The following is a 21,859-nucleotide window of genomic DNA, read 5'->3' as shown; positions in this document are numbered from 1 at the left end:
AGAGGCCGGAGTTCTGGCCTTTGCCTCCTTGGTAGCCTGGAGAATGCTCTTGTTAATGTGGAGGGACGCAAAACCCCCAAGCGTAGAGGCTTGGGTCAGTGACATGGCGGGGTTTCTCAGTTTGGAGAGGATAAAGTTTGCCTTGCGAGGGTCCTTGCAGGGGTTCTCCAGGCAGTGGCAACTGTTCCTTGACTTTCTCGTGGAACGTTAGGTGTAGGTCAGCAGCAGCAGCAAACCGGGGGGCGGGGGTGGACTGACTTCACTTGTAGAGGGCAGATACCCCACCTTGTTAGTTAAATTGTTAATTTGTTAAATGGTTACATTGTTTTTTGTTTTATTGCTATGTTTTCTTTTCATTGTTTTTATTTTTGTAGTGGTTTGTAAAAATTATCGAAAAATTTTGAATAAAAACAAATTTAGGTCCTTGTGGATAATGTGGACCAGGGGCCTGTGATCCGTCTCGACTGTGAATGTCGGCAGGCCGTAGACATAGTTGTGAAACTTGAGAATGCCAGTGAGAAGGCCCAGGCATTCCTTCTCGATTTGTGCATGCCTTTGATCGGTGGGCGTCATTGCCCTTGATGCGTAGGCAACCGGTGCCAAGGATGAGGTGTCATCACGTTGCAGCAGGACCGCACCGATGCCATCCTGGCTCGCATCTGTCAAGATTTTCGTTTCCCTGTCTGGGTCGAAAAATGCCAATGTGGGTGCAGCGGTGAGCTTGGCTTTCAGCTCCAACCACTGTGCCTGATGGACCGCCTTCCACTCGAAGGCAGTGGACTTCTTAACGAGGTTTCGTAGGGCCATGGTGCGTGAGGCTATGTTTGGGATGAACTTGCCCAGAAAAGTGACCATGCCCAGGAAGTGCAATACCGCCTTCTTGTCTTCCGGAACCTTCATGGCTGCAATGGCCTTGACCTTGTCTGTGTCCGGGCACACACCCTGCTGAGAGATCTGGTCTCCTAGGAGCTTGAGTGTCGACATGCCAAAGCAACATTTGGACCTGTTCAGCTTCAGGCCATTTCAGGCGGAATACCTGCTGGAGACGAGAAACATGCTCCTCAGGGGTCATGGACCATATGATGACGTCGTCCACGTACACACGAACCCCTTCGATGCCCTTCATCATCTGCTCCATGATGCGATGAAATATCTCCGATGCCGAACGGCATACGGTTATAGCAGCACCTGCCAAACGGTGTGTTGAAGGTGCAGAGCCTTTTGCTGGACTCATCCAGCTGGATTTGCCAGAATCCATGTGACACATCTAACTTTGTGAAAAAACAGGCATGGGCCACCTCACTGGTGAGTTCCTCCTGCTTCGGGATGGGGTAGTGTTCACACATTATATTCTGGTTGAGATCCTTTGGATCAATGCAGTTGCGCAGGTCTCCAGAGGGTTTTTTAACCACCACCATCGAGCTGACCCAGTCAGTGGGTTCGGTTACCCTGGAAATTATCCCCTGCTGCTGCTGCTCCTTGAGCTGTTCCTTCAGGCGCTCCTTCAGTGGAGCCGGGACCCGGCATGGTGCATGGACCACTGGCTTGGCATCATGTTGCAGTAAGATCTTGTACCGATATGGCAAAGTGCCCATCCCGACAAACACATCTGGATACTGAGGGAGGATGTCGTCAATGCCAGCTTGAAGATCCACGTTGGAGGATGTCGTTGAATAAACCTGCTGCACCAGGTTTTGCTTTTTGTAGGGATGCCCTGTACGGCTTGACAATTTCAAACCTTAGCCGTGCATGGGTACTCTGGTTGGAGACGAGTAGATGGCAGGACCCCAGTGCCGCGATGGCATTACCGTTATAGTCCAGGAGCTGGCAGGCTGCTGGAAGGACCTTGGGGGGCTTCTTGATGCGTTTGAAATCTCCCTGTGAGAGGAGGTTGGCAGAAGCACCTGTGTCCAGCTTGAACTGGATGGAGCAGCGGTTGACCTGCATCACCGCACACCATTCGTCCTCCGAATCCACAGCGAGGATGGACTGAATGTGAGATGAGTTAGGTGTGGCATGTTCACGTGTGGTAATGATGCCCACTCGGTAGGCGGACTCCAGGCACTCGTCCTCTGAATCTGTTGTACTGCCAGGATCAGAATCCTGTAATCGTCGTTGCACATTCTGGACGCGCCGTCATCGGAATTGGGAGCGCTGGCCCCTGACTGGTGGTGCAGACCTGCACAAGGCTGCATAGTGTCCAGGCTTCCCGCAGTTTAAACATCGCCTGCCTCTTGCCGGGCACTGTCCCTTTAAGTGGGCATTGCCGCAGTTCGAGCACATCATGAAGTCGGCGTCGTGACACGGTGTACGTCCTCGCACATGCACAGTGCGGTCGGCAGACGTCTGCGCTTGCGCAGTGTGGATGTCGGCCGTTTCGTTATCCCGTTCACACCGCACTTGCATGGGGCTCCGGGAAAAGCACGTGAGATGGCCGCTGTCTTCAATGCTGAGGCGCTGCATCCGGGAGATGGCCTGCACACTCACTGCCTCGTGGGAGGCAAGTTTCTCATTTTCAGCCGATTTGTATTGGGAATACCGATTTTTTGCGTGCTCCTGCACTGTACATGTTTCAGTCACGACTGGCAGGGTCATATGCTTGATTTTTAAGAGCTGCTTTCTGAGGATCAGAGTGAACTCCAAACACGATTTGGTCTCTGATCATGGAGTCAGCAATATCACCAAAGTTGCAGGACAGCGCTAGCAGGCGGAGGTTAGTTAAGAAGGAGTTGAAAGATTCATCTTTACCTTGTTTGAATATGTAGCGCTTGAAGATTTCATTGGTGACCACTTCACAGTGACTGTCAAACTTGTCCAGGATGGTCTGAAACTTTGTCTTGTCCTGGCCTTCGGTGAAGTTAAACGAGTTGAAGGGTTTCAATGGCTTGATCACCGCTGTTGAGAGGAGAAGCGCGATTTTTCTTGCATCAGACGTGCCCTCGAGGTCTGAGGCTTCGATGTACAGCAGAAACTTTTGCTTGAATATCTGCCAGTTGACACTGAGATTGCCGGAGGTCCTGAGCTGGTGAGGAGCCTGAATCTTCTCCATGGTGCCGGGATACATTTGCTGGTCATCACGGAACGGACTGAGGTAAGCCACCTTAAATTAATAGTCTCCTGGTATCATGTCGTGTTAGGTACACTGGTCTAACACTGGCTGCAACTGGATGCAGCTTAGATCAGAAAGATACGCCAGACCTTGAAGTTAGTTCAATCAGGTTTATTAAACTAATAGCACAGTTCTCTGTGAGTTCGACTCTCTGCTAACGGGTTACTCTGGCTGACTGAACCAGACTAACTCTTAGCCACATGGTGGGGGTGTGAGATTGTAACAACAGCCTTGACTGACGCTCTAGATGTTCGTCAGTGGAAAGAGGCGGAGAGTGAGTGCCTCGTGTCTTTTATAGTCCGATCCCACCCCTGGCTGTCCTGCCTGCTTACTGGTCATGTCCTGTTCTCTCTGTCCATTTGCTGTTTGTCTGTATATCATTGTGTGTGTCTGCATACCATGACAGCACACTGTTGACTTTTATTTGGTACAGGGATGATGGTCGTCTTCTTGAAGCAGATAGGGACCTCAGATTGTTGTAAAGAGTGGTTGAAGATGTCTGCGAATACCCCCGCCAGCTGATCCGCGCAAGACCTGAGTGCTCGTCCGAGTACCCCATCCGGGCTACTGGCTTTCCGTGGGTTGACCTTCGAGAAGGCTGCTCTGACGTCTGCATTGGTGATCTCAGATACAAGTTCATCCGTTGCTTCTGGTGTGGAGGGCTCGCTCTCGCTGACCTCTTGCTCAAAGCGAGCATAGAATGTGTTGAGCTCATCAGTGCGTTGGAGCCGACGATTTTACATGCCTTCATCTTGTAGCCCGTTATGTCTTGCAGACCTTGTCATAGACGGCAGGGATCCGCGTGGCTAGCCTGGGGCCCGAGCTTGGTCCGGTACTGTCTTTTGACATCTTTGATGGATTTCTTTAGATCATATCTGGCTTTCTTGTAGAAGTCAGGGTCGCCTGATTTGAACGCCTCGGACCTAGACTTCAGCAAGCAGTGGATATCCCTGTTCATCCAGGGTTTCCGGTTGGGAAACACGCAGATTTGCTTCTTTGGCACACAGTCTTCTACACACTTACGAATGAAGTCAGTTACTGTAGTGGCGTACTCGTTCAGGCTGGTCGCAGAGTTTTTAAATACTGACCAGTCCACTGACTCTAGGCAGTCCCGTAGGAGATCATCCGATTCCTTAGACCAACAATGCACGACTTTCTTTGACGGATTCTCCCGCTTCAGTTTTTGCTTATAAGCCGGGAGCAGGAGCACAGCCTTGTGGTCAGATTTGCCAAAATGTGGGCGGGCGATAGAGCGGTAGGCGTGTTTGATATTTGTGTTGCAGTGGTCCAGGATGTTTGGGCCTCTGGTGGAACAGGTGGGAAGCATATAGCATAGTGATTAGCACAATTGCTTCACAGCTCCAGGGTCCCAGGTTCGATTCCCGGCTTGGGTCACTGTCTGTGCAGAGTCTGCACATTCTTCCCGTGTGTGCGTGGGTTTCCTCCGGGTGCTCCGGTTTCCTCTCACAGTACAAAGATGTGCAGGTTAGGTGATTGACCGTGATATATTGCCCTCAGTGTCCAAAATTGCCCTTCGTGTTGCATGGGGTCATGGGGATAGGGTGGAGGTGTGCGGTTGGGTAGGGTGCTCTTTCCAAGACCCGGTGCAGACTCGATGGGCCGAATGACCTCCTTACGCACTGTAAATTCTATGTGTTGGTGGTAACTTGGTAGTACGCTCTTGAGCTTGGCATTAACAGGTCCAGGCAGCAGGCGAACAAGGAGGTCATCCAGCCCGATTGTCTGCCCCTTTTCCGCGGCTTCATTTGCGGCCGTGTGTCCCTGGAGAGTGTGCATGCAGTGTCCACCCTCACGCACAATCGAGATCTTCCGTGCCTGCTGGGCACCGCAGGGTCTGAGCAGGGTCCCCAGCTACAATGAACAAGGCCTTGGGATGTTTCATTTCAAGGCTATTTGTGGTGGTGAATATTTCGTCCAGTGCGATTTTCACGTTCGCATGGGGTGGGATGTAAACTCTCGTCAGGATAACGGAGCTGAACTCCCGCGGAAGGTGGTCGGGGCGGCATTTTAGCGTCAGGTATTGTAGGTCGGGGGAGCAGAAACTCGCCAGTGTTGCTAAATCTAGGCACCAGGAGGTGTTGATTAGGAGGAACTGAAACTGAAAAACATCGACTCAAAAGATGATTAAAAGGGTCACTAAAGCACCTCAGACCCTGCGGTGCCACCAGGCACGGAAGATCTCGATTGTGCGTGTGGGTGGACACTGCATGCACACTCTCCAGGGACACACGGCCGCAAATGAAGCCGCGGAAAAGGGGCAGACAGTCGGGCTGGATGACCTCCTTGTTCGCCTGCTGCCTGGACCTGTTAATGGGAAGTTTTGCACTAAGTACTCCTGATATGGTATGAATCAAGACCTGCACTTAACCTCAATAATCCAGCCCTGACCCAAAATGCAAATAACTGTCTCTTGCCCCACACCCCAGCTCCAGTCAATTTAAAATAAGAAGAATTATCCTTTTCTCTGGTCATAGTAGAATCAGTGGGATGGGCAGGGGAGAGGATTTTTTGGTTTGCATTGACAATTTGCAAATTTGTGCAGGATACCTGTGCTTGCATATTCGAAATATCAGTGAAGTATTAGATATTTTGCAGTAATTTGATTTCCTGTATCTCAGTGCAAGTTTTCTGTCTCTTGATTGGTCAGTGGCACATTAACCTTTCAATTGTTCAGTTATGACTATTTGTGGGCTTGGCAATGCTGCAAAATCCTTGTGAACTTTTGTTCTTTTATTTTGAGATACCCTGATCTGCATTTTTGCCATATGCTTCTGTTTTTATTGGTTAATATGTTTTTATAGCCGCTGATTTTTGTTTGTCCTTTGGCTTCCTGGGTTTCCAGTGAAGCTGAATTGTTCATCTCATTTCATGTTCAGGTTTTCTTTTAGGTTCAATGTGAAAATAGCAGAACGCCAACCACAGCTGAACTTTGATACCCTTGCGACCAGTTATACAGATCAACATTATGTGTATTGTTGCTCTGATCCACCCCATCACAGGCATGGTGGAAATACCATAAGTGCATTATTCAGGTGGTGGCTCAAGGCTTGATCCATTTTCATGTTCAGGCCTCGTTACGATAGTATAAGGAAGCAGACAGCTCCCCCATCCGGGTCAGGAGCTGGGTTGCGGGAGATCTGGCAACTCCTCAATGAGGCCGTGTCAGTACTGATACATTAGGGGGTGCCAAAGAGTAACGGATGGTGGATGGAAAGATTTTTTGTGGGATCAGGAGCGCTGCACTTTTGGCAAACCTTTTTAAAAAATAATTTCCTTAATTGGCCAAATCAGCAGTGCCATTTAATTCTCGGTTCCACTGGTGCGCTTCCCCAATGGAAGACCAAAATTACATCTGCGTCTTGAGTAAGCTGTAGGGGCCTGATTGGTATATTGTAACTAAGCTACCGATGTGAACATCAAGATTTTTTGGGGACATTAAAGCTCATTTACCTCACCTTTTGATGGACTTGATATTCAGATCCTTTTGCTCTTCAGGAATTGATTCAATTGCTAATATGCCATCTACTTCAGGTTGGCTTGGATTCTAATGCCTAACTTGCAAAAGTTAATTGTGTCACTTGGTCTGCAAGTAACCAGTTTTCCCAAGTCAAAGTTTTATCAATTTCCTTCACACCCACTGTTTTGACTTACTTTGTTCATCAATCAGAAGGCTCTCATGTTGGAAAGCAGATATTCCCTAAATAATGGTGTCTTCTATCACTGTAACGGTGTACTTACCCGTTGGAGTTATAGCTCTTTGGATTGGCCGTCAGTGAAAATATTTAGAAAAAATTTCATTGTTAAACTTTGGCCAACCACTGAGAAAGAGTAAAGCAGATCCATGCATCATGACAGAATAATCTCCGTCAATTCCAAGCTTTGAACAGTTTATTTTTTGATCCAAGTTGAATCCTCTTCCATAAAAGACGTGCTTGTTAGGTGAATTGGACATTCTGAATTCTCCCTCTGTACCCGAGCAGGCGTCGGAATGTGGTCACTAGGGGTTTTCACAGTAACTTCATTGCAGTGTTAGTGTAAACCTGCTTGTGACAATTATGAAGTTTATTATTATACGAAATTGATTGTTATACTTTTCAAATTTTCTTTCACGGGATGGGTGTGTCGCTGGCAAGGCCAGCATTTGTTGCTTGTCCCGTGAACCCTACAGTTAACTTAATGATTTTTCTCTTTCCTTCCTCCTGTTTGATTGTATCAGTGAGCCTGATTTTAACCTGTCCAAAACTTACCCCACGTACCCAAGTTAGAATTGTGCCCAATGTCTCTCTCCGCAGTTACTTTCAAATGTTCTGTAATTGTCGAGATAATTACTCGTGAATCACTTGCAGTAAACTGTAATACAGTGTTAACCGTGGTCGTGTTCTGCTGTTTGCACTCTGAAGAAATACAGCAATATTTTTCTCCATTTAATTAGGTGATTAATCACGCTTAAAACATATATACCTGTTTTTTAAACATGTTTTTATTGGTTTTTGGCATTTAACTTGTAACAACGTTGCTGATTAAAGATTTAAATTAGAAAAAAAAGAGAACAAAAGATCCCAAGAAAACAGTGTAAAACAAAACAAAAACGAAGAAACAAAGTGATCAGGTTTAAATACATGGGAAACTTATATACACATTTGAGGCCTATTGGCATTAGGCCCCCTGTAATCGGTTAACTCAATCGCACTGTTTCACTGTTTATATCCGCCTGTTATTGCTGTGGCTGCCCCCCCACCTCCGGGTTGTCCTCTCCTCCCTCCCCTTTGGTCCCACTGCCCTGCTTCTCCTGTGCTCTGGGTGGTGTTCGCTTATCTGTGTTCTTGTTAAGTGCGCCATGTGCACCACTCTTAGCTGCATTAAGCTCAGCCCTGTGCATGAGGAGGTGAAGTTTGCCCTATGCAGTGCTTCGATCCAGATTTCTCCCCTACCTCCATGCCCATTCTTCTTCCCACTTTTCCCTCGTCACGTCAAGTGGTGACTGTATTTCTTTCAGTATTCATCCATACATGTCAGCACAGTTACCGTCCCCTAATTCACTCGCGGTTAGAAGTATGTCTAGTAGGGAGTGTCCTGGATGCTGGGGGAACAGTGCTGTATCTTTGCGGAGGAAGGTCCTAAGATGCATTTATCGCAACTCATTCCCTTCTGGGAGCTGTCGTTTGTCCGTCAGTTCCCCCAGGATTGCTATCCTGCTATCTATGGATAAGGTCCCCTTCCTCAGTGTCCCTCGCCTTGTCTCCACCTTTTTAAAGGCGGTGTCTAATGCCGCTGGGGTGAATTTATAGTTCTTGCAGATCAGCCCCCCTCCACAGTAACTCTCCTCCATTTTTACCTATTCCGCTCCCAACTCCCTTGACCCATCCCCTTAATCTCTGCGGTGGCTGCCCAGTGGTAGAGTTGGAAGTTCAGAAAGGCCAGGCCCCCCCCCCCCAATGTTTCTCTTTCTTTGTAGGAAGCTCTTGCGGATCACTCAGGGTTCTTTCCACCGCCCCCCCACACCACCACACGCACACGCACACACACAAACAAACTCCGTGATTGATTTGTCTAGCTCAGTGAAGAAGGCCTTGGGGTTGAAGATTGGGTGTGATCTGAATAGTAAGATGAATCTGGGGCAGCACGTTCATCTTGAACGTCTGCACTCTCCCCGCCAGGGAGAGTGGGAGTAAGTCCCACATCAGTAGGTCCCTCTTCACCTCCTCCTTTCGGCTCAACAGGTTCCATTTGTGGATCCATGTACAGTCGTGGGCTATTCGGATCCCCAAGGATGCATAATAAATGTTAATGTAAGCCTATATGTGACACTAATAATAATTATTATTGTTATATGTGTTAATGCAACAAAAGCACATATCCAAATAAACACGTTACATAATTTGAATTCATACTTTGTACAAATAAATATTCCAGAGTATCCACCTCCCATACTTGCTGCATGTTTTCAGGCAAATTTGTTTTAATCAGCTAAGTAGAATACAAAATTCACATTTTACAACCAAACTGCAAAATTATTACATGTAATGACAACCTTAATTGGGATTAAATGGTTGTGCAAATTGCAGGAAGTTGCTGGTTATTGTCCAAGTTTAATTTCCCCCCTTAATTATCAAGATGAAATCATTAGGAAGAATAATTCTGGCTTTCACAATTTGATTTTGTACTGAATGTGCGATGGCTGAAAGTGGGTTTCGGGAAAACCAGCTGGTGCCTCTGAACCTGACTGTGACTAACAGTATTTCATTCTGAAAACACCTTTATGCTGCTCCGTTGTCTGAGTTCAGCTTTTAGCACAGATGTTGGTATTTAAGCTCCTTAGTAGATTTCAGTCACGCCAAACCACTTAAAAGCTAAGGCTAGCGGCAGAGCCCAAGAGCACATGATTCCATGTATATCCTTACTGGTTCAAAAGAACATCATTCTGGAGAATCTCACGAGACTCATTTGTGATCCAGTGAAATTTGCTTTTGTTTGCTCATTATTTTGCTGTATTCACTGAATGAAACCTTTCAAATGGCAGGAAGAACCTTGCAATATATTCGGTGATCTTAGTAACATCAATTACGTGTGAATATTAACTCTGGTTGTTTCTCTGATGAGCTTAGAGTTTGATTCATAACTGTGGGCTTGCTTATGAAGGTGATGATTTGTGTTGAACATAAGGGAAAGTACCTGAAGAGTGTCCAAATCAAACTGAAAACATTCTCAGTTACAGCGTGTGAATATATTCTCTTCTCTCCACTGAATAATGATGTGGAGATGCCGGCGTTGGACTGGGGTGAGCACAGTAAGAAGTCTTCAACACCAGGTTAAAGTCCAACAGGTTTGTTTCAAATACTAGCTTTCGGAGCGCTGCTCCTTCCTCAGCTGAGGAAGGAGCTGCACTCTGAAAGCTAGTGTTTGAAACAAACATGTTGGACTTTAACCTGGTGTTGTAAGACTTCTTCCTGTCCACTGAATAGATTGTGACGTGACATTAGGCATGTGCCTCATTAGTGACATGTGCATGGTATATTGGGTGCCAGTCAACAAGAGGAAGATTTTCTGTTCAAAATGTAAATATTGCAATTTAGTTTAGAAATCAAAAAGGATTGGCTAACCATAAATTATAATTGCACAATACGTAGTTATATGAGAATCTCAACCAGGGAGAAAAATCACCATATGGGGCAAAATATCTTGTTTCTATCTCTGGATAGACAGGAAATCTGTGTGCAAGAACTCTGAGGAACCAAATAAGATCATTAAGGAGATTAATAGTATCAATAAATTTAATGCTGCCTCTGCATTAAGTTTTACAAATACTTTAGAAGATCCAAAAAAGAATGAAGAAGATGATGGTGAAATATTATAAAATTGAGTCTTAATCGCACCTCCAAGTATGGTCACTGTAGCGATTTTTTAAAAAGCTAACAGACAATGGAAACAAATGAAGAGAAACTGAGTTCATTGAAGGACCTTTTCTAGAAAACCAACTTTTTTCATATTTGAAAGAGAGTCTGAGAAGTAGAATATGGGTACTCCAGTCATTACTTTTTTTAAAGTATTTTTATTTTTAAAAATATATACATATTTATTAAAGTTTTTTAACGCAATTTTTCTCCCTTACAAACAATAACCCCCCCCCCCCCCCCCCCCCGGTAACAAAATAACAAGAAATCGCACAGAGCAAGATATATATATGGCAAAATGATATGTTTACATAGCTTTGTACACTGGCTCTCTCCCGCACGTGCCAGTTTCCCCAACCCTTCATGTTATCCCTTGCCCATCCACCCTCCCAGGCAATCCTCCTCCTCCTCCTCCTCCTCCTCCTCCTCCTCCCCCCCCCCCCCCCCCCCCCCCCCCCCCCCCCCCCCAGGTTGCTGCTGCTGCTGACCGACCTTCCTCTAACGCTCCGCGAGATAGTCTAGGAACGGTTGCCACTGCCTGTAGAACCCCTGCGCAGACCCTCTCAAGGCAAACTTAATCCTCTCCAGCTTTATGAACCCAGCCATGTCGTTTATCCAGGCCTCCACGCTGGGGGGGCTTCGCCTCCTTCCACATTAGCAAGATCCTTCGCCGGGCTACTTTGGACGCAAAGGCCAGAATGCCGGCCTCTTTCGCCTCCTGCACTCCCGGCTCGTCCACTACTCCAAATATTGCTAGCCCCCAGCTTGGCTTGACCTGGACTTTCACCACCTGAGATATTGCTCCCGCCATTCCTTTCCAGAACCTCTCCAGTGCCGGGCATGACCAAAACATAGGGACATGGTTCGCCGGGCTCCCTGAGCACCTTCCACATCTGTCCTCTACCCCAAAGAACCTACTCAACCTCGCCCCCGTCAAGTGCGCTCTGTGGACCACCTTAAATTGTATCAGGCTGAGCCTGGCACACGAGGAGGAGGAATTAACCCTACCTAGGGCATCAGCCCACAGACCTTCCTCAATCTCCTCCCCCAGCTCCTCCTCCCATTTACCCTTCAGCTGTTCTACCAGCGCTTCCCCCTCTTCTTTCATCTCCTGGTGTATTGCCGACACCTTGCCCTCCCCGACCCAGACACCCGAGATCACCCTGTCTTGAATTTCTTGTGCCGGGAGCAACGGGAATTCCCTCACCTGTCGCCTCACAAACGCCCTCACCTGCATATATCTAAAGGCATTTCCTGGGGGTATCTCGAACTTCTCCTCCAGTGCCCCTAGGCTCGCAAACGTCCCGTCAATGAACAGGTCCCCCATTCTTCCAATCCCCGCCCGATGCCAGCTCTGGAACCCCCGTCCATCTTCCCCGGGACAGACCGGTGGTTACCCCTGATCGGGGACCACACCGAGCCTCCCATTGCACCCCTGTGCCGTCGCCACTGGCCCCAGATCCTTAGCATTGCCGCCACCACCGGGCTTGTGGTGTACCTTGTCGGCGAAAGCGGCAGCAGTGCCATCACCAACGCCCTCAGGCTCATTCCTTTGCAGGACACTTAAAGTATTTTTATTAAGGCATTTGTATAAACAGCAATACAAACAGACACAAGAGCAAGAAATGAATAACCAACACCCCAACCCCCTGCCATGCCCCTCCCGTCCTGCCTTCCTCATTTTAGCCCCTTTATCCTTCCCCCTCCCCCTGCTGACACTTTAATTCTCCTGAAAGAAGTCGATGAACGGCTTCTACCTCCGGGCAAACCCATCAACCAACCCTTTAAGATTAACTTGATTTTCTCCAACCGTAGGAACTCCTCCATCCCAGCAAAATCTGTCTCTGAGCTACCACGGAGGGAAAGGCCAGAACATCAGCCTCTCTCGCCCCCAGGACTCCCGGGTCTTCCAACACTCCCAATATCACCATGTCTGGACTTGGGGCCACCTTCACCCTCAACACCTTGGACATTACGTCTGTGAACCCCTGCCAGAATCCCTTCAGTTTGAAACATGCCCAGAACATGTGAACATGGTTCGCGGGCCTCCCCGCGCACCGCCCACACATGTCCTCTACCCCCCCTCCCAAAGAACCTGCTCATCCTAGCCACCCGTGCGTCCTATGAACTACCTTGAACTGGATAAGGCTTAGCCTCGCACACAACTAGGGCGCATTCAACCTCCTCAGAGCCTCCTCCCACAATCTGGCCTCCATCTGCGTTTGACTTCCCCTATCGGGGCTTCCTCCCAGTCCATTAGCTCCTTATAAATCTCGGACACCTTACCCTCATCCACTCCTTCCCTCGACGGCACCTTATCCTGTAATCCCAAGGGTGGCAAACCGGGAAAGGACGGCATCTGCTTCCTCACAAAGTTCCGGACCTGTAAGTACCTAAACCCATTCTCCCTGGGCAGCTCATATCCCTCCTCTAAATCCTCTAAACTCGCAAAGCTGCTCTCCACAAACAGATCCCCAAACCGTTCAATCCCCGCCTGTCGCCACCCCCAAGCCCTCGCGCTCAACCTCCACGGTGCAAATCTCTGATTGTTGCAAATCGGTGCCCATACCGAGGCACCTTCCAACCTCGGATGCTGTCGCCCCTGTCCCCACACCAGAGATGCCACCACCCTGGGTTCGTGGAGTACTTGGCAGGTGAGAATGGCAGAGGCGCCGTCAACAATGCCCCTAAACGTGTACCCTTACAAGAGGCAGCCTCCATCCAACCCCATGCCTCCCCCTCCCCCTCTACCCAATTCCTCACCAGAGCAATGTTTGCTGCCCAATAATAATTCATTATGTTTGTTAAGGCTAACCCGGCCCTCCCCTCACTCCCGTTCCAACAGCACCTTTTAATCTGTAGGGTTTTCCCCGCCTACACAAACCCCAAGATCAAAGTATTGACTTTCTTAAAGAATGATTTAGGGATGAAGATTGGGAGGTCCTGAAAGACAAATAAGAGCCTCGGCAGCACCGTCATTTTCACTGTCTGCACCCACCCCGCCAGCGACAGGGGCAACACATCCCACTTCTTAAAATCCCCCCTCATCTGTTCCACCAACCGCGCCTAGTTCAACTTGTGCAGCCGCTCCCATCCAATTGCCACCTGGACACCCAAACATCTGCAGCTCGCCCCCACCACCTTGAACGGCAGCTCTCCCAACCTCCTTTCCTGCCACCTGGCCTCGATCGGGAACATCTCACTCTTCCCGATGTTTTGCTTGTGTCCGGAAAAACAGCCAAACGCCTCCAAAATGCTCATAATTCCCCCGATACCTCCCAGTGGGTCCGAGATATAAAGCAGCAGGTTGTCTGAGTAGAGTGAGACCCTGTGCTCAACACCCCCCCCCCCCCCCACCCCCACTGCACCACCCATCTCCAGCTCCTCGACACTCTATTGCCAAGGCAAAAAGCAGCGGGGAGAGTGGGCACCCCAGCCTTATCCCACAGTGTAGCCAAAGTACCCCGAGCTCACCCGATTCATCTGCACGCTCGCTTCCCGCACCCTTTTACAACAATCTGATCCAGTCGACAAACCACCGCCCGAACCTGAACCGCCCTAATACTTCCCACAAGTACTTCCATTCCACCGAATCAAAGGCCTTCTCTGTGTCCATTGCCACTGTACCTCTATGTGTCTTGTCCCTCCGTCATTATCACGTTTAGTAATCTCTTAACGTTCGTTGACATTTGCCTCCCCTTTAGAAACCGAGTCTGGCCTTTCCCCTATCACCCCCGGCACACAGTCCTCGATTCGCGAGGCCAGGATCTTTGCCAACGACTTAGCGTCGACACTTAATAGCAACATTGGGCGATAGGACCCACATGCTTCGGATCTTAATTCTTCTTTAGTATTAGGGATATGGGCTCCTGCGATAATGTAGAAGGGAGTTCCCCCTTTTCCCTCACCTCATTATATGCCCTCACCACCAGGGGCCCCAGGTCCCCCCCACATTTCTTATAAAATTCGACAGACAACCCATCCAACCGGCTGCAGCTCCATTTAAAGGGAACTGATTTATGATATCCAGTCAAGGTTCAGCTGCTGTGAATTAAACTACAACGTGATTTATATCAAAATAAAATATAAATTACTTCATTTAGTTCTAAAACTGATATTGTTACAGACAACGGATTATTCAGCTTAAATGGCACTAGTAATTTGTTTGTGTAGTAATTAAACTTAATAGTGGTGTTTGTCAGAACTGTCTAATAACCTCTGGTAGAGGCAATAAAACAAGTTTGCCTCGACAGCAAAGAAATAAACACATATATTGTGTGTAATTCCTCACTATGAAGCTCTGTGTTATACAAACCTTGACATTTTTTTAAAAGAAGTAATTTCAGTTTTTATTTTCCATCTATTTTTCATATAGAAAATGAACGAAATTTAACTAATTTTGTTCATTGCCACAAGTCATTGCATCATGGAGTACAGTAGGGGCAAAATATTGACATAAGGATAATTTTATAATGCATCAATGCAATAGTTCCTCAGGATAGTATCCTCGGCCCAACCGCTTCATCAATGACCACCCCTCCATCTTGAGGTCAGAAGTGGGGATTGATGTTCAGCACCTTTTGTGACTCTTCAGATGCTGAAGCATCCCGTGTCCACGTGCAGCAAGTCCTGGACAACATTCAGGCTTGGATTGACAAGTGGCAAATAAAATTTACACCACACAAATGCCAGGCAATGACCATCTCCAACAAGAGAGAATGCAAATATCTTCCCTTGACACTCAATGGCATTACTATCGCTGAATCCCCCACGATCAACATCCTTGAGGTTACCATTAACCAGAAACTAAACTGCTCCAGCCATATAAATATTGTGGCTATAAGAGCAGTACAAGCTAGGAAATATGCCTCTAAAAGGATAATTTTCATTGCAATGAGATGTGTAAATTTACCTCCAAGTTCTTTGATCCAGTCAGTGTTGAGGTAAGTACAAATAACCTCAACAGCTTCAGGCTCAGACTTCCTTTCCTGATCTGTGTCCAGTGAACCCTGCTGGAAGTGCAGGTGCCATCATCGGACAAGGACAGGATTTGGCTCTACTTTGATTTCTCAACAGTCTATTGCCACAATCGTAAGAACATAAGAACTAGGAGCAGGAGTAGGCCATCTGGCCCCTCGAGCCTGCTCCACCATTCAATGAGATCATGGCTGATCTTTTGTGGACTCAGCTCCACTTTCCGGCCCGAACACCATAACCCTTTATTCCTTTATTCTTCAAAAAACTATCTATCTTTATCTTGAAAACATTTAATGAAGGAGCCTCTACTGCTTCACTGGGCAAGGAATTCCATAGATTCACAACCCTTTGGGTGAAGAAGTTCCTCCTAAACTCAGTCCTAAATCTACTTCCCCTTATTTTGAGGCTATACCCCCTAGTTCTGCTTTCACCCGCCAGTGGAAACAACCTGCCCGCATCTATCCTATCTATTCTCTTCATAATTTTATATGTTTCTATAAGATCCCCCCGCATCCTTCTAAATTCCAATGAGTACAGTCCAAGTCTACTCAACCTCTCCTCGTAATCCAACCCCTTCAGCTCTGGGATTAACCCAGTGAATCTCCTCTGCACACCCTCCAGTGCCAGTATGTCCTTTCTCATGTAAGGAGACCAAAACTGAACACAATACTCCAGGTGTGGCCTCACTAACACCTTATACAATTGCAGCATAACCTCCCTAGTCTTAAACTCCATCCCTCTAGCAATGAAGGACCAATCAAGGCACTTTGTGTGAATAATGGGCAGTTGGACAGGGAGGATGGCTGTATTCAATAAAACTATATTCATTGATGGGCCAAGATTTTTTTTTTTAAAACGGAGCAGCGAGTTGACGAGAAGTGAGAAAAGTAGCATTTGTATGTAAAAGATTACTCTGGTTACTAGTGTTTGAAGCCAGATGGACTTTGTTGTGGTCCTATTCATTATTTCTAAATTGATTCTGGCTGTGCTTAGTCATGTTATGATACCATAGGAACTTATAGTGTGATTTTAGTAGATTAACACTTGATTCTCAATCTGAAGCAGATTGGCTCACTTTGAGACCTCTCTTGGTAAATAATAATGCAATTATTCTTGAATATAAAATGTAATATTACAGGAGATGAGCAAAATTCACTCTTTCAGTGACCACCCTGAATTTGCTGCAACCCCACCTCCCCACACACCATTTGGGTGATACTTTTCTTGATCTCAAGATATGGCTGAGAGTGATGACCCGCAGAGAATATTGTGCAAAATTAAAGCGCATGGGATTGGGGGAAGTGTATTGAGGTGGATAGAAAACTCGTTGGCAGAGAGGAAATAAAGAGGAGGAATTAATGGGTCCTTTTCAAATTGACAGGCAGTAACTAGTGGGGTACCACAGGGATCGGTGCTGGGACCCCAGCTATTCACAATATATATTAATGATTTGGATGAGGGAACAAAATGTAACATCTCAAAGTTTGCAGATGATACCAAGTTGGGTGGGAGGTGAACTGTAACGAGGCTGCAGAGATTCTACAGCATGATCTGGACAGGTTGGGCGAGTGGCAAATCAATGGCAGATGCAGTATAATTTGGATAAGTGTGAGATTATTCACTTTAGAAACAGAAACAGGAAGGCAGATTACTACCTGAATGGTAGTAAATTGGGAGAGGGCAGTGTGCAGCGGGACATGGATGTCCTTGTGCACCAGTCGCTGAAGGTAAGCATGCAGGGGCAGCAAGCGGTAAAGAAGGCTAATGGTATGTTTCGAGTACAGAAGCAGGGATATGTTGCTGCAATTATACAGGGCCTTGGTGAGGCCGCACCTAGAATATTGTGTGCAGTTTTGCTCTCCTTTTCTGAGGAAGGAGGTTCTTGCTCTCAAGGGAGTGCAGCAAAGGTTTACCAGACTGATTCCAGGGATGGCAGGACTGTCATATGAGGAGAGATTGACTAGGTTAGGATTGTTGACCCTGCAGTTTAGAAGAATCAGGGGGCATCTCATAGGGACTTATAAAAATTCTACCAGGACTAGACAGGGTAGATGCAGGGAAGGTGTTACCAATGATGGGTGTGTCCAGAATCAGAGGTCACAGTCTGAGGATTCAGAGGAAACCATTTTGGACAGAGATGAGATATTTCTTCACCCAAAAAGTGGTGAGCCTGTGGAATTCAATAGTTAGTAGTTAATGCTAAAACATTGAATATATTCAAGAGGCTGCTAGATATGGCACTTGGGGCAAATGGGATCAAAGGCTATGGGGAGAAAGCAGGATTAGGCTATTGAGTTGGATGATCAGCCATGATCGTGATAAATGGCGGAGCAGGCTCGAAGGGCCAAAATGCCTCCTCCGACTCCTATGTATCTACGAGCCAAATATGATTATTCTGTAGTCGGGCAGCACGGTGGCGCAGTTGTCAGCACTGCTGCCTCAGCGCTGAGGGCCAAAGTTCACTGTCCGTGTGGAGTTTGCACATCCTCCACATGCCTGCGTGGGTCTCACCCCCACAATCCAAAGATCTGTAGGGTCGGTGAATTGGTCAAGCTAAATTGCCCCTTAATTGGGGGGGGGGGATTTGGGAACTCTAAATTAAAAAAAAAAAAAAAAAAAAATATATATATATATATATATATATTATATATATATTTTGTACCCTCCCATTCCTGTCAGTTATCCGGATGAGATTTCTCCTCATTTTGTGCTTAATTTTAGTTCCTTTACTCGGTTTGTAAAACTCATTCGAGTGGGAAACCTCACGTGCTCTTTTTTGCTTTTGCTTATCTCCACTGGCGATGTCATTCTCCCTGTCTCAGATGTTTGAAAATGACATGTTTAACTTGTTTAATTGCCAACGCACACACACACACACACACACACACACACACACACACGGAATTAATTTGTGTCACAATCTCATTGTTCGGAGAAATATTAACATCACTAATCTGTGTCTTACTTTTCTTAAAGTGTGTCAATTTGACCTGTATGGAAACATAGAATGGCCAGTTTCAAGTTGGTCAGCTGCTCTGCGCATCACCTGATATCCCATCCTATTGCAATGCTTGTGCGACAACCCAAAACAGATTTTTACCCATCCACACTTTCTCCTCTCGTTCCCCTACCCTCCAGCCCTCGAGCAGATTTAATTTACTGTACTATTGGTCTGCCAGAATGTGGCATTAAATGGTCATTAATACAGGATATTATCTACTACGTTATCATTGTTTTCAGTTCCTGTACTTGGAGATAGGACTGTACTGAGACCGTAGTGAGCCAACGGGCAGGAAATCATTACATAAGCAGTTCCAGACAACAGCCACACTTTTGAGAGATTGCAAATGTGTTTGTTTTCCAAATCTTAATTTGAAAGTGAAATACTGCCATTTTTGTGGTGTATTGGGACTTAGTCGTATAAAGAAGAATTTATTCCACATTGTTGTGAACAGATCCCTATCTCATATTATAAATAATGTAACAAGCGCCCACTAGAAAGTATTAATAGATCTAAATTTGAAGTTTATATTTAATGATTGTGACTGTATAATCTCAGTAGGTAGAAAGAGATCTTACTGCACTGAATCTACATCGCATCAGATTTGTTCCATATCCCTGTACATATCTCCACAAATCCTACATGCTGAAATCCTTCGCAATTGGAAGTATTTATTGAAATAACTTAGCTGACCCTTTTCTGCAAACGAGAGATGGTGTTAAAAGTTGTATCGTGGGTTGATGAAGCCAATTTTTTCATGCAATGAAATTAAGACTGCTGCATCTCTTTCACTCTTTACCTCTAAGTTTATTATTTCAATTTGCTTTTGGGCATTTAAGTTAATATGCCTGGAATTTCAGTGCTCAAAAGTAGAAAATTCACCCACCCTAGATTGGCTACTGAGGGAAATAAGTTGGCTGAGGTTCTGGCAACAATCTTCTAATCCCCTTTTTTAAAAAATTGAAATGGTGCCAGAGGACTGGTGAACTGCAAGTGTTGCACACCTGTTACAAAACTTGAAAATAAGGTTTAATAAATTATAGTATAGTTTTGTTAAAGGCAAATTTGTTGGACTAGCTTGATTGAGTTCTTTGAATTGTTGAAGGTTCAAGTTGTGCATGATCACTTTTAAAACAAATTTAATAAAGTAGCACAAAAGAGACTTGTTAGCAAAATTGAAGCCCATAGAATTAAAGTGACGGTAACAATGTGGCCATGAAATTGACTAAGGGACGAACAGCAAAGATTAGTGACAGGAGAAAGTATGCACAAGATCTCCCAGTGGTCAGAATTAGGACTACTAGGGCAGCACGGTGGTGCAGTGGGTTAGCCCTGCTGCCTCACGGCGCCGAGGTTCTAGGTTCGATCCCGGCTCTGGGTCACTGTCCGTGTGGAGTTTGCTCATTCTCCCCGTGTTTGCGTGGGTTTCGCCCCCACAACCCAAAGATGTGCAGGCTAGGTAGATTGGCCACGCTAAATTGCCCCTTAATTGGAAAAAATGAATTGGGTACTCTAAATTTATTTTCAAAAAAAGAATTAGGACTACTATTTTTGACATATATTAATGATTCAGTATACGCAGCATAATTTCAGACCGAAATATAGTTTAAAAGGTGAGGAGAATAGTAACAGATTTTAGAAGACACTGACCACACAAAATGTAATGCAAAGAAGCATAAAGTGATCCATTATGAGAAGAGGCAATATAAACTAAATGGTACAACTTTAAAGGGAGTGCAGGAACCTTGAAGGTTGAAGTCCTCATCTTTGAAAGTGGGAGGAAAGGTTGATAAGATTCCTTTTATGTTTAAAAAAAAAGCATGTTGGATCCTTGAGTACAAAAGCCAAGGAGGTCACTCTAAACCTTTCTAAATTATTAGTTATACCCAACTGGAATATTGTTTCTACTTCTGGATACACTTTAGGAAAGATGTAATGACCTATAGAGAAGGTCCAGAGTAGAATTGACTCTTAAGAGTAACAGAATTACAGCACTTCAGTTACTTACTCGCATTGGAGAAGTTGGGATCGCTCATTTTAGAACAAACAGTTTAAGGAGAGATTTAATAGAGGTATTTAAAATCATGAATGGTTTTGGTAGAGTAAGTAAGGAGAATATGTTTCCAGTGGTTGAAGGGTTGGTAATCACTGGTAATACAAAGAGAAGTGGGAATATATAGCAGGCCGGGCAGCATTTGTGGGGAGAGAAACAGCATTAACGTTTCATCAGAAAGGTCAGACCTGAAACATTAAACTCTGGTTCTCTTTTCGCAGATGCTGCCTGACCTTTTGCATATTCCCAGCATTTTCTGGTTTTATTTCAGAATTCCAGCATTCACAGACTTTTGTTTTTGTATCTGTGTGGGATTTTGGGTTGGTCATGGTTCTTGGGATGCAGTGTTGGATGATTGCTAATTGCTACCAATAAGCCAAGCCGAAACTTTGAAAGATTTTATTTAGGTGTCGGGATTTCAATGAATACATGTTTAAAGTGAAAATATTTCCAAATATGAAATTTGCTGTATTAGTTGGTAGCCTCAGACCTGCATGCGGTGTAGTATGGCCAAATAATGTTGCTGGAACAGCAATTAATATGCAAGGTCAACATTTAAATGGTTTAACTCATTTCTAATGTTAAAACATTGAAAAACTGAGAAAATGCCCTAGAGAGTTAATGATGGTTTGATTCTCCGCTTTCGATCATGAATACTGGACTGTGAAGTGCATCCAACCAGTTGGACTTGTGAGATGAACAGAGGAGCACATTTGAACAGAAATATGCAATGCCACCGATTCTTGGTTTAATTCCCCATTCACATCCCTGCCGTAATACGATGGAGATACACTTGGACAATTGAAGCTGGGAGGATAGGGGAAAATCCAAAGGAAGGTGGTTGTTGGCTTCTGTCGGGTACTCCAGAGACTGGATGAAGAGCAGCCTAGGCAATGGTCAGTGTCCCTGCCCTTCTGACTGTCTCCAGTTATGATTGCCAAAACTATATGACAATAAAGAGAACACTAAGGGTGGAATCACTAAAGGGTAACAAATCTCAACCACAATAAAAATTGGTGGTCTTTGTGTTAAAAATTCTATCTTTTTTTTAGGCTCTGACAAGTGGACAACGACGGAGAGGAAACTATTCAACAAAGCTCTGAGTGTACATAATAAGGACTTCTTTCTGGTTCAAAAAATGGTAAGAAAATTGCTGAAGGACTGTCCAATACTGTATTTGAAGAACAACAAGGATGTATTCAAGTCATTATTCTTTTTTCTAAAAAAACAATTGCAAATATACAATACAGCCCAGATCCCACTGGAGCAGACATCTTGTGATGCATGTTGGTTAGACACTTTCCTGC

The 21,859-nt window shown here is 45.7% G+C and overlaps 1 protein-coding gene across 10 annotated transcripts in view; it reads left to right on the top strand.

Moving 5' to 3' along the window:
- Positions 1-21,859, top strand: part of LOC140425573 (transcriptional-regulating factor 1) — a 322,969-nt gene that overhangs the window by 261,859 nt on the left and 39,251 nt on the right. For all 10 annotated transcript variants that reach the window (XM_072510059.1, XM_072510041.1, XM_072510032.1 and 7 more), the window contains one exon: positions 21,605-21,693. In XM_072510059.1, the coding sequence (XP_072366160.1) occupies positions 21,605-21,693 (89 nt within the window). The remainder of the gene's footprint in view (positions 1-21,604; positions 21,694-21,859) is intronic.

This window comes from Scyliorhinus torazame, chromosome 1 (assembly GCF_047496885.1).
Source record: "Scyliorhinus torazame isolate Kashiwa2021f chromosome 1, sScyTor2.1, whole genome shotgun sequence".
Classification (NCBI taxonomy): domain Eukaryota; kingdom Metazoa; phylum Chordata; class Chondrichthyes; order Carcharhiniformes; family Scyliorhinidae; genus Scyliorhinus; species Scyliorhinus torazame.
The sequence above is the reverse complement of the archived record's forward strand: the minus strand, read 5'-3'. Positions and strand labels throughout refer to the sequence as shown.